The sequence below is a fragment of the Nipponia nippon genome, unplaced genomic scaffold, assembly GCF_047370975.1.
Source record: "Nipponia nippon isolate SJK-2023a ecotype South Korea unplaced genomic scaffold, ASM4737097v1 scaffold_9, whole genome shotgun sequence".
Classification (NCBI taxonomy): domain Eukaryota; kingdom Metazoa; phylum Chordata; class Aves; order Pelecaniformes; family Threskiornithidae; genus Nipponia; species Nipponia nippon.
This window is the reverse complement of record NW_028262413.1, coordinates 9,932,158-9,944,482: the sequence shown is the minus strand read 5'-3', so window position 1 is coordinate 9,944,482 and position 12,325 is coordinate 9,932,158. Positions and strand designations below refer to the sequence as shown.

General features: G+C 45.4%; 1 protein-coding gene across 1 annotated transcript; it reads right to left on the bottom strand.

The window, feature by feature from the left end:
• Nucleotides 1–1,495: 1,495 nt before the first annotated feature.
• Nucleotides 1,496–10,975, bottom strand: ARL6IP5 (ARF like GTPase 6 interacting protein 5). Its single transcript, XM_087744841.1, has 3 exons — nucleotides 10,757–10,975; nucleotides 3,562–3,779; nucleotides 1,496–3,248 (listed from the first exon to the last, which is right to left on the bottom strand). The coding sequence occupies exons 1-3, from the start codon at nucleotides 10,930–10,932 to the stop codon at nucleotides 3,076–3,078; spliced, it is 567 nt and encodes a 188-aa protein (XP_087600967.1). The 5' UTR covers nucleotides 10,933–10,975; the 3' UTR covers nucleotides 1,496–3,075.
• Nucleotides 10,976–12,325: the final 1,350 nt, after the last annotated feature.

Here is a 12,325-nt window from a genome sequence, read left to right as displayed (position 1 = left end):
CTGCTGCAAGCCTTTTTTGTAAAGCAGCTACAGGTAAGTCACACTCTTGTGGAATACATCCACAAGAGACTGGGTGGTTTTTTGTTTCGTTTGTTTTTTTCTTTTTAAAGAAAGCCATTTAAAGCTATAAGGCATAGGGAAAGAAGAAAGCCTTTCCCTTTGCTAATGTGCAGCACCCCTGCCTTCCTGTGGCTGAATGCTTGCTCAAAAGGCACAGTTTTGCAGCTCCTGGCAGGATTTCCTTCAGGTGAGTTTCTCCTTGCTCCTGCCTGTAACTCTTAGCAACCTTCCCCGGGCAGCGGAATCCCAGTCCCACCCCGCTCCCCCTTCCCACATTTATTTTAATAGTCCTGTAGTATCTGCAGTGTCCAGGACCTCCTTGAATCCACGGCAGTCTCCATTACCCTTAGTTCAAGTTTTCATTTATCCGTGTCCTTTTTATATCTATCACCTGGTCTCTTTCAAATCTCCATCTTCCAAACTTGTAAAGCTCTTTCACAGCTCTGCTTCTGTCTGCAACCGTAATGCTACATACTTGGGAAACCTGGTTGATGCCTCATCTGCCTAAGACAGAGCAAGTAGTTTTTAAGTATCAGACAAGGGGGAGGGGAAAGGCATTTCTGTGTGGCAGAGACATAAAAAAGGAAGCAACATTCTCATTGCACCTGTTTCATACAGCCCTCTTTTTTTATAAAGGATAAAAGTAGGAAAGGGAAGGAACTTGGTACTTTTAACCAAGGCCTCACATGGAGCATGGCAGCAAATGACAAGCACAAAAAGCAACTCACCCAGAAAGCTCTTGGGGGCACACTGCTCTCCACATTGACTTCAAGGCCAGGCTAGCACAGCTAAGACTTCAGCAGTTAGGACGGGGAGTTAATAGTGTTTTAGAATCTAGAAATCAAGCTGCCAGGTGCAAATTACTGCTAGACCCAGAAGCATCTGACACACATTACCAGGGTATATACTGCAGGACCTGTGAAGCCCTGCTCTGAGCCATAGTCTCCCACTGAGCAACCTCTCGAGTGATCAGAGGGGGGAGGCAGCCAGATACAGAGACTGCACTACTAGTTTGACTGCAGCAAAGTTGGCTTCCTAGCCCTGCTGAAGGCACAGATCCCAGTAATCTTAGAAGCAGAAATCCCTCCCAGGTAATTAAAAGAAATGTAAAATCCCAGTTAAGTAAAGTAGAGTTATATAAGAGATTGAAACAGCACAAACAAACGCTTAAGTATTCCACCTCTGTAGAGAAGCCTTTGTAAGGATGCAAGAGCAAGGCCGTAACATTCCTGCAGCTCAGAGGTCCCTCATGCCTCCACAAAATTCCTACAGATATAGAGCATGCAAAGCCAGCAGCTCACCACAAGCACGGGCTTGCAGCACGAGCTGCAGGGTGACAGCAGATCTCCCACCACCACCACTCTAGGGAGTCTCATAGAAACAGAGAAGCTCCAATTTCCAGCCACTTTTCCCAACCCAAAATAAATGCACTCAGTAATCACCATTGGAGTTTATTTTTCTTCATAACTGTGCAGTTTTTAAAATTCTACAATAATGAAGTCATAGGCTACTATGTTCTTTAAGTGTGGAAACAGGTTTCAAAAAACAAAGACCATGCGCTACACGTGATGAACAGGCCATTGACTCTTCAGCTGGAATATACAGACATTTTCAATAAATACTGATCACTTTAACACTTAAATGGAATGACATGTTCCGATTTCTACACAGTCCCCTATGAAAACAGCATGGTAAGTTACATAAAAGCTTCAACTTTAAGGATCCTTGCTTTTTTTGTTAAATTAATTACTTTGTTAGAAAAGAGAAATGCAAGAATATTTGAAATGGAGTGTCACCTGGACAACTTTCCGCCCCTACTGTTGGTAAGCTCTTGTTATCAAGATAATTCCATCAGAGCTGGCAGTTAAGTTTAAATAGATATAAAAGAATCCCACACACAAGAGTTTCAGGAGTTGTTACAGGCAAATATCTTCATGAATTTCTAATGGGTTTTCAAAAACTGTATCTTGACATTTATTGCTTTTACTTGTAAACCTGAAATCCAGTTTATTCCTTTGAAGAGTGGCAGAAGTACAGAGTCAGTGTGAGATGCATGTTTTACTTGTATCTTTGCGTTCTGGTTAAGAAGAAAGAAAAGGATGACCCACGCTCGAGAACACACATACACCTCCATCTACAAAACAGCCTATACAGACTAAAGCAGAACAAGGTAAGTCCTAAAGTAGCAGTATTTAAAAACATCAAGAGGGTAGAAACCTAGCTCATCCAATGTATCTGAAAACTTCTTTTCCTCCTCTGCTTAGCCATAGTTTAGCTGGTATGCAAGGAAGCTTGGTTCTCCTGCAGAGAAGAGCTGTTTCTATAGATCAAGATGTTGGAGAGAACAAAGGTGCGTTTTACTGGAACTGACAGAGGCATGGTGCCACATATATTCTTCATACTTAGATCTATTTAGACTGTTTCCCGCTGCTAAAGGAGGAATGTGAGGTGAGGACAGGAACCCATATCCGTTACAAGTATTGCACAGTTTTTCCACTTGCCAGTTAAGCTAGCGACAGTCTCAATACAGACCACTCAAGGTGGGGGATTTGGAAGATGCAAGTGATACCTACTTTTGATACGTTCCAGCTCACCTTGAACATTGCCAGCCTGCAGGTGCTACCCAGCATAAACTGGCTAAACTGCCATCTTGTAGAACTGAGATGAAAGGGGTGTTACTTTTAATAGACAAATTTGCTACAAGACAGTTTGAGAGACTGCATTCCATAGGTTTCCATCTCTTCCTCCTCTACCCCCCAGAAGAAGAGACAAGCAAACACGTTTAAGTTAGTATGTATTTGTGTAAACACCAGAACGTTTTGCTATACAATAGAAAAAAGTTGCTGCTCTTATGTTTTTAGAGGAGCCCTGAAGATCTTGGAATACCTATATCCTGCAACTATTTATCTGTACCACGTGCATTTCCTGTTTTGTACACAAACTGAAAGCAAGCTTGAACAATAGTAAATAGCAACTACACTCCTGCAACAGGTAAAAATGTCATGTTGCAGCTGCTTACTCCTTTGCTTTAGATATGTAGTCAGCCAGTTTGTTGATGCTATCCTCTTGCTGTTCTAGAGCATCCAATATGATGCCCATCGGAGTCTTCTTCAAGCCTATTCCTTCCATCTTGTTCTCCAGCTTGTTCTTTATGTTCCGGAGCCTCAGAGAAGCATGGACAAACATCACTGCATGACAGAAACACACTTCTATTAATTGTTAATGCCCAAGGAATGCATAGTTCTTGCAGCACTCCAATGCCATGACATCACTGGAAGAAGATTAAGTCTTAATGACTGCTTAAGTAACTGCAGGTACCCATTTAATAATAACATTAAAGATGGCTTGTGCTGTTTTGTGTGTCCCCTTCCCCCCAGTTTTGTTTTAGGATCATTTAAACAGAGATAGTAAAGGCAATGGCCAATTTAGACTCCGCAGACTTATTTGAGAAAGCTCACGTCACATGCCCCTAGCCACCCAGAGAAGAGGAAGAATACTTACAGAGGAGAGGAAGCGTGATCCCAAACATGAATACCATGACATCTCCCAGATAGGAGATCAAGAAGTAGCTAGACAGCATGATGACCACTACAAACGTGGTTGGGTACTGCTTCTTCAGTCTGCGGAGTATATCCTTGTTGTGCGATACCCAGACAAACCCCATGAACACCAGCACCACCACAGTACCGCCAATAAGCATATTCAGGGGACTCAGGAATCTGGAGAGAAGAGGACAGGAGGAAAAGAAAAAAAAAAAAAAAAAAAAAAAAGAGTTCTGTTTCAGAGCTTTCATGACTTGTGTCCATATAGCAAACATCTAGCTCACTGGTAACTTGTTGCTCCCTTGTACCTAGGGAGGTAAAGCATTAAGAAGTCAGTTGTTGCTGTCAAGACCTTTATTAACCTCTGATTTTTAGGAAGAAGCTAAGTAAAGCAACAAGTGCAACTGAACAAGCAATCCTTAGCAGTGGATTTAGATAATCTTTGTCTGTATGTTCTCTTCCTGAGCATAGCTCAGGATAATGAGAGTTTCTGCAGCACCTCATCAATAGAAGCACTTACCACCAGGACCCCTCCTACCTGTGCAATCAACACATTCACTTGATATCAGACCCAAAGTTAGAAAATCCCAAGCAGATGGAGCCAACAATCAGTTGCACAAGGGACTGATCTTTTCCCTACATGTGATCAAAACCAGGCTCAGCGTAGGCCTTCAGATGAACTAGCTTTTCATGTTATCTTGTCTAGGTTTGCAAAATGGGAAAGGTAGGGGAACGCTGAGTAAAGGAAGTGATTTCACTATTTCTTATTTCTGAATAGACCTTCTTATTGGTTTACACCCAAAGTAATTTTATGAACCTGCAGAAGGAGCTTACTACCATCAGCACAACAGATGGAAGACCAGTCCCAAGCATGCCTGAGAGTCAGAAGGAACTGGAGTATGGGATAAAGGTCTTGCAGGAAGAACAGCTAGGCCTGGCAAGAGGGTCACTGCTGAGGTTTGTGTTCTATTATTGTTACCAGCGTTACCAAGCAAACCAAGCCATCAAGTGGATCAGCTTTGGACTATAAACAGCAAGTCCCTTTTATGGACCAGGGCAAGAACATCACCTGCTCAAACCACTTTCCCAAGTATTTAGAGCTTGTTTAGAGTCAAGTTTTCAGTAATGACTTTGCTTAGCTTGTTTCTGTACTTGCACAAAGTCCAAGCTCTATTATATTTCACTTATATAGTAATAAGTTGTGTGATTCCATGTGCATTCTGATTTACTTGCTTGTATGTGCACCGATCTATCTACACAGGAGCTGAGGCCTCTGAGCTGCTCCAACTACGACAGCAGCATAACACTACCCCGATAAAGCCAAATGTAGTCAAGATTTCCTCCTGTAGACTTAGCTTTGGAACAGGAAGGCTGAATGCAAACAGGCACAATGACTCACCACTCCACCCCACTGTTGAGGAGGATGCTATGGTTTGTGGTCTGTGCTTCATATCCGGCACAGGCAGAAGAAATCTGTTGCTGGACTGGGATGCCAACACTTTACCTGCAGTGCCAGAGAGCAGCTTCCTAGAGAAGGAAGAACCCCCAAGAATTGTTTCAGAGCAGAGACTGGCTCTTGATTCTTTAAGTCAGCTGTGCCAACAGGAGACAGGACAACTGGATGGAAAGAGATTAAAATTCAGACTAGTTCCCCACCTGCTTCTGCTACTCATGCTGAAAAGCCAACAGGGCTTTTGGAGTGGTGATAGGGCAGACTTGCTTGTTGCATCTGAGTCACTCCCTCTAGCCAGCCAGATTATTTTTAGCTCCGAACTGTCAATCTTAAGTTTCCAGGCTGGAAAAAGTGAACACCATTGCTCTGGAAAGAAATCAGTTTCATCTGTGCTCCTTTGCAGCAGAAGGAGGGTGACTCATGACTGGACCACACTAGTGCCTGGTTTATATACATACTACCGGACATATGAGATTCTTAAAGCAGTCGTCACCTCCACATCACAGCTAGCTTGGAGCAGAAATGGCCAAACTTACTCAGACAACTGACAGCAACTGATTTTTTGTTCCCAAAAGTCTACGGACAAGATAATCTCAGAAGCAACAAAGGGCTAGGTAGAGCTCCACTCCACATTTTCCATGTGTCTGGTAACTACTCTCAAAGCTTTATCTTCCCTACTCTTCCCTCTACTCTCATTACAACTTCAGAAACTGGTAGTGAAGAGCAATCCCTCCATCTTTATAAGGAAAACACTGAAAACAACTCTGCTTTACACTTCTTTCTGGTAGTACACGGTTCTGTATAACTGACTGGCTGTAAGGGATGTGAAGGAAGGAAAAAAAAAAATTGCATTCAAAATATTCCACTTTCCTGGGGAAAGTTATTTGAATTACATGTTTTCTGAAGTGGGCTGCATTCCAATGCGTAAAAGGAAACAGTGAACATAAGTATCAAATGAAGTCATTCAGAGCCACAAGAAAACAGATGGGGATAGCAGTTGCCACTAAAAAATGGTATTCAAATTATCAGCCATGTGTCCACAGACTTCAGTACTGTTGATTACAGTACTGGATAGGGTGTCATATGCCAAGCTCCCCTTTATTGCTTGACTCACTCACAGCATAATTCACAGAACTATCTGAGGTTCTCCTAGAAATTTGTATGTAGAAACTTCTCCAGCAATGGCATTTTTTTGGGAAGGCAGACCTCCATTATCCAGTTTCGCTCAGATCTGTTGGCACGCTGCTCTCGATAACACAATAGCTAAAGACTAAAAAGGAAAAAACATGGGCACGTTATTTTAGAATACCGGTGTCTGGGAAAGAGAGCCGTACAACAGCCCTTGAACAACCAACATTGATATCGGCCTTATTTATATACAGATCAGAACACAATATGCCAAATTCATGCTCAGGCAAGAAGCCTGGAAGTCTTTCAAAGCTGCAGAGACAAGGTAAGTGACCAGCCATTCAGTATGTTACACAATACTTTCTAAATGTAATTCCCTTTAGCAGGGATTTACGAGACCTCTCAAATACCTAAAAAATGTAATGCATGGAACTATTAGCATGGCAATGGTGTGGTAACTTGAGTTTACACTGCTCAGATAACTTAGGGGAAGAAAAACTCTTTTGAGGTTGGAGAAGAAAACCACTAGCTTTCACAACCCGGAAAGGAGTCAGTATGGCAGGACTAAATAGCAACTGGGGGTGCTAACAGCTCCCTAGCTGGATGATCTTCTGCATCACTTTCTGTGGTGTGACTGTCTCATAGTGATTATTCAGCAGTTGCTGTCACATCTGTTTCTTTTGCATGTGACCAGGCAAGTCTGAACAAAGGCACTGAATAGCAGACTTCCAGTCACCGAGAACAACACCTTTTTACTTTTAGCAACTCAGTTAGGCCATTACATCAAATAAGCATGAAAATTCCCTTTTAGAAGAGCTTTTGCTCCATCGTGTTCCAAGCAGTGGGCAGGTTAGAGCACTTAAATGCCTCCTTTCTCATTTGTACCAATTTAAACAACTTTAAAGTTCTGCGTCCTCTCTCCCCATACTTCTAGCTTCAATGAGGTCATATAGCTGTAACTGGAGGCAGCACATAAAACTATATATGGCATGCTGTCCCAGGTGACAGCCCTCAGCATCCACAGATTTAGCAATGCTTCTTTACTTACTATTGATCACTTAGATTGCTTTGAGAACAGGAGGCAGATTCCGTTGGCAGAATTGCCAGACTTTTATGAAGTTATATACTAATATTATTATGCAACATATGTTTTAAAGTGATGCGTTCTGCTCGCTCATTCTTAATCTTTCATTGGGCATTAGAGAAACTGAGCATTTTGCTGCTCTAGAGTCTTTGTTTTGGCAAGGGAATAGTTATAAGCACATCAGCGAAGGTAATGATCTGGTAGAGAAAAAAAAAAGAAAAAAGACACACACTCATTGATTGCTAGCAGTTGTGCAGAGGGACAGTAGGTGTTCTAGAGAAGAAGTGGCAAAGGAAAGAGACATCGAACCTCAGGCTGCAGAGAAGACATAATGCCAGAAGAGAATGAAGACTCTCTTAGATGCAGCACTCTGAAATCCAGTACACCTTTTAATACTGTCAGATTTAGAAACTAATTTTTAGCAAGTACATGGCAACAAGAGCCTAGAAGGAATTACATCAATTTAAGTAGTTAAGTTTGAACTGCAAGACAGAGAAGCCTTGTTGGAGAAGGTGAAAGCACAGACAAATTCCACTTATTAACCAGACTGATTGTTTGAGGGAGAGTTGCAAGCTGTTGTGGGAGGCACTAATTTTAATAAATATCTGTATAGCACTCACAATGACAGGGCCCTGGCTCAGGGTAAGAACAGGCAGTCCAGTTCCTACACAACTGGGAGAAAGGGCACAATCTGAGTTAGTAAAGATCTTGGTTTTTATCAGCAGTCTACTGCAACAGAGTTGTAGGGAAAAAAAAAACCCAAACAGTACACAAGTCCAGATTAATTCTTAAATGAATTTGCAGGGCAGGGAGGGGAGAAGAAAGGAAGGCTGCTACCACCAGCCTGCATTAGTAGAATGACACTAATTCAATAGTTTTAGTTTCTTGTTCACTGATTTATTATTTTCTACCTAGTCCTGTAGGCTGAAAGCAAAATCTACATTATTGCAAAGCACAGAAGATCATTTACATGTAACAGCAGCTATCAGAGAAGGCAAAAGGAGGGATAAAGGCAGGGAAATGATGCAGTAGAGACCATTACAATTCCACTATGCTCACGGTAAGGTTATTCCATAACTTGCAGAGAGATGGTAGAAGGCTGGTGAGGTCAACTTTGTTGTACGAGAGGCAGTAAACCGAAGCTGTGGCAGGTACTGTACTTCCAGTATCAAGAAAGCTCTAGGCTACAATTTCCACATCAGCCCAGCACCACCACAGCTACCAAGTACTACAATAGCTGAAAATATCATCTCTGCATTACAAGTCTGTCTGTATAATTAGATGGTTTAAGAACAGGTAGAGCTGGTCATGGGCTAAGTTTAGTTTTGATCACAGGAAGACCACTACATTAGCAGTTCCAATAATCCTGCCCTCAGGCCTGTATACAGTCCTGGAGTTCCTAAAAAGCCATGATTCATTGTTTATCAGTCAGGGATTCCTGCCTATTACAGAATGAAGTGCAAGACAACAACTTAGTCATCAATTTAAATTTATCGGGAGAACTTTCTTTACCTTTCTCCCAAAGCCACAGTCTGGCCAAGTGAAAAGACCTATTTAATAAAAGAAATGGATAGTTATTCTCTATTGAAGTGTTATCCTGCTTTCTTTAGAGTTCTTATCCCATCCTCTTCAGTGTTAGAAGAATCAGATTCATCATATACCAAAGGCTCTAAGACACACAATAAAAAAAATATTCAAGATCAAGATCCCACTGCAGGTGTTCCTCATCCTTAAGTTTTCAACTCAGAGGGTTACCACTCAATATTAAAATATTAGAATTGAAGTTCTGATATTAAACTCTATCTCCTGTCACTCTCTTCCTTCTCCACTTCTCACCCCAACAAAATAGTGGGAAATAAGTGGGAGATATATCACCCTTGATCTGAAGAAATCAGAGTTGAAAAGGAGGAAGGAATTTAGGAGACTGAGTAAAAGCTGCTGCCATCCCAGTTTTCCAACCAGAGATATCAAAACTGTTTACATTTTTTTCCCCACCTTCTTGGGGTAAAGAGCTGTCCCTCTGCTTTCCAGGACCACTCTGACTTACCTGCTCATTGAGAGCTGGCTACGGCATCACACCGCTAAACAAGGGTAGATGAACACAGAAGTTTAGACCAAGGTGGTATAAGAACAGCAAGACCATGGAAGTCTCATTTTATCAGTCTAGTAGTCTATTGAGCTCACTGCAACTTATTCCCACCAAAATTAAGAAAGCCTACGCCACTATACCAAACCTTTAACCATCATATGCATCAAGAAGAAAAAACAGGGTTCTCAGCCTATCCTTTCACAGAGCACAGGCCAAAACTCCCTGCAACCCAGAGAATCCTCACCAACTCACATGCTGGGTCAACAGCTTCAGAAGCCCTAACAAGATGCAGATTGCTTAACACAAAAAAGAAAAAAAAAAAAGATTTAGGGGAAGAATTTTAAGCCTCTGCAACATACTAGATAAGATATGCTTCAGCCAAAACCACTCTGGCCTAGTGGCTGGGCAATTCTCCAATTTAAGCATTTGCGCATTGTTTGTTGTGAAGAGTGGAGTATTCCAGTTTCCATATTAAAAGCTTAATCATCAGCCTCTGCTGCATGTCTTGCTTAAGAGCTTTCTGACCAAAGACCCTAGAGCAATACTTGAAGAAGAGTCACTTAAGCTTTGACTCAAAAGATGATCATAAGGTTGTTTTCCAGTTCTCTTCAGGAAAGGTGGGCCTGCCTCAAAGGTCTCAACCCTGCCCACCACAATTAAACGAATGGGTACCTTATTTATTTTATATTAAAGGTTTTTCAGTATGAGCTAGCTCAGAAATAAGAAAGGCTTACTCTGTCCCCTGGACATAAGCTTAGAACTGTAACAGAGAACAGAATTCTTTTTTTTTTTTTATTTCAAAGTGAAGCTTATCTCAGCTTGAGCAGTCACACTGGACAGATTTAGCGAGGAAGCGCAGATCACTGCGCAGGATACAGCTCAGTTTTTCAGAGAGCAGTGACATCCGGCACGCAAACCCATCGCTGCTTTCTGCCAGGCACAGGGTGCCCTGCCGCAAGCTGGGTGCCTGGAGCCCTCTCCCTTGGGCAAAAGGGCTTGATGGGCAGAAGAGGAAGATGAGAGGGAGTCCCCAGATCTGTCAGACCCCCCCCCCCCACCAATAAATAAATCCTAAACCCTACTCAACACTCCCAACCTAACAAGCCCCACCTCCACAAGGGAGGCTGTAATCAGGCCTTAATTTTTTAAGAATCATCATCAGCGACACAGGGTAAATCAGAGGTTTAAGGAGAGGCAGAGGAGGGGAGAGGCAGCTTCCCTGCCCCTGCACCCCCGACACCCCCCCGGCAGCGCAGGGCCCGGGGCCGGCCCGGACCCTTTCCCGCGGCACCGGGCCGAGGCGCAGCACCGCCCGCCCGGGGAACGGGGGCACCCCCGGGCCCGCCGCCCCCCCTGGAGCCCGCCGACCCCCGCAGGGCGAGCGAGGCCCGCGCACTCACCCCACGATGGAGACGACGGCGGCGGCCACCATCAGGTAGTTGGTCTGGTAGTAGAGCAGGTTGCTGACCACCCGGTTGTTCCATTTCGAGATGTCCTTGAAGTCGGGCCGGGCGAAGCGATCCGAGCCGGGGAAAAAATCGTCCCAGGCCCGCAGCGGCGCCACCTGCACCTCCATGGCTGCCGCCGCCCCCGCCCCGCCGCCGCGCAGGCCTAAGAGCGCCGCGGCACCGCCCCGGGGCGGCTCCCGCCCGGCGGCCCCCGCACCGCCGCCGCCCGGCACCGGCCCCAGCCCCGGCCACAGCCCCGGCCCCGGCCGCGCCGCGAGGCGGGGAGGACAGGCGGCTGAGGCGGGGAGGACGGGAGCAGCGGCAGAAGCGACAGGCGTGTGTCGCACCGCGCTGCCCGCCGGACGGCCGGGATGGGCAGCCGGCGGGGGCGGAGGACCGCTGCCAGCGGTCGCTGTGCATGCATTGTTCCTTCAGCAAAAGATGACGCGCATTTAATATCAGAATCGTAGAATCATAGAATCGTTTCGGTTGGAAAAAACCTTTAGGATCATCCAGTCCAACCGTTAACCCAGCACTGCCAAGTCCACCACTAAACCATGTCCCTAAGCACCACATCTACCCATCTTTTAAATACCTCCAGGGATGGGGACTCTACCACTTCCCTTGGCAGCCTGTTCCAGGGCCTAACCACCCTTTCAGTGAAGAAGTTTTTCCTAATATCCGATCTAAACCTCCCTTGGCTCAATTTGAGGCCGTTTCCTCTCATCCTATCGCTTGTTACTTGGGAGAAGAGACCGACCCCCACCTCACTACAACCTCCTTTCAGGCAGTTGTAGAGAGCAATAAGGTCTCCCCTCAGCCTCCTCTTCTCCAGGCTAAACAACCCCAGCTCCCTCAGCCGCTCCTCACCAGACTTGTGCTCCAGACCCCTCACCAACTTCGTTGCCCTCCTCTGGACATGCTCCAGCACCTCCATGTCCTTCTTGTAGTGAGGGGCCCAAAACTGAACACAGCACTCGAGGGGCCTCACCAGTACAGGGGGACGATCACCTCCCTGGTCCTGCTGGCCACACTATTCCTGATGCAGGCCAGGATGCCATTGGCCTTCCTGGCCACCTGGGCACACCGCTGGCTCCTATTCAGCCGGCTGTCGATGGCTGATTCACATTGTAAATCCAATTTGCATCCTCTGTGAAACAGGGAGTCAGGGTCGAAGCGTGGAGGGGGCCATGAAGTGGCTGTCCCAGCCAAGGGGGAGCCATCGCAGGGAGACCCTGCTAATGGGGTGATTGCGCCCCAAACCCCCAGCTCCAGAGGGGAAGGCCGGCGCCAGCAGCCACAGTGGTCCAAACCCCAGCAGTCTGTGTGAGGACGGTTGCTCTTTCAGTACTTTCACAGGTCATCCCCTGCAGCTGGAGCCCCGGGCCTGCTGCGCCGCCATGCCGGGCAACAAAGCCCTACCCAAAATGGAGGCCAGCAGCCAGCCGAGCACCATCGCCACACTGGAGGCTGGCAGCTGCTCCTCACAGCTCCATCTGCAAAAGGCTTTAGAACCCTGAA

Bases quoted from the DNA above. Each gene is read 5' to 3' on its own strand.
- ARL6IP5 (XM_087744841.1), bottom strand. From the start codon at position 10,932: ATGGAGGTGCAGGTGGCGCCGCTGCGGGCCTGGGACGATTTTTTCCCC. The intron at 3,780-10,756 runs GTGAGTGCGCGG...TCTTCTCTCCAG, and splicing joins GCCGTCGTCTCCATCGTGGG to ATTCCTGAGTCCCCTGAATA. The intron at 3,249-3,561 runs GTAAGTATTCTT...TCTGTCATGCAG, and splicing joins GATCACGCTTCCTCTCCTCT to TGATGTTTGTCCATGCTTCT.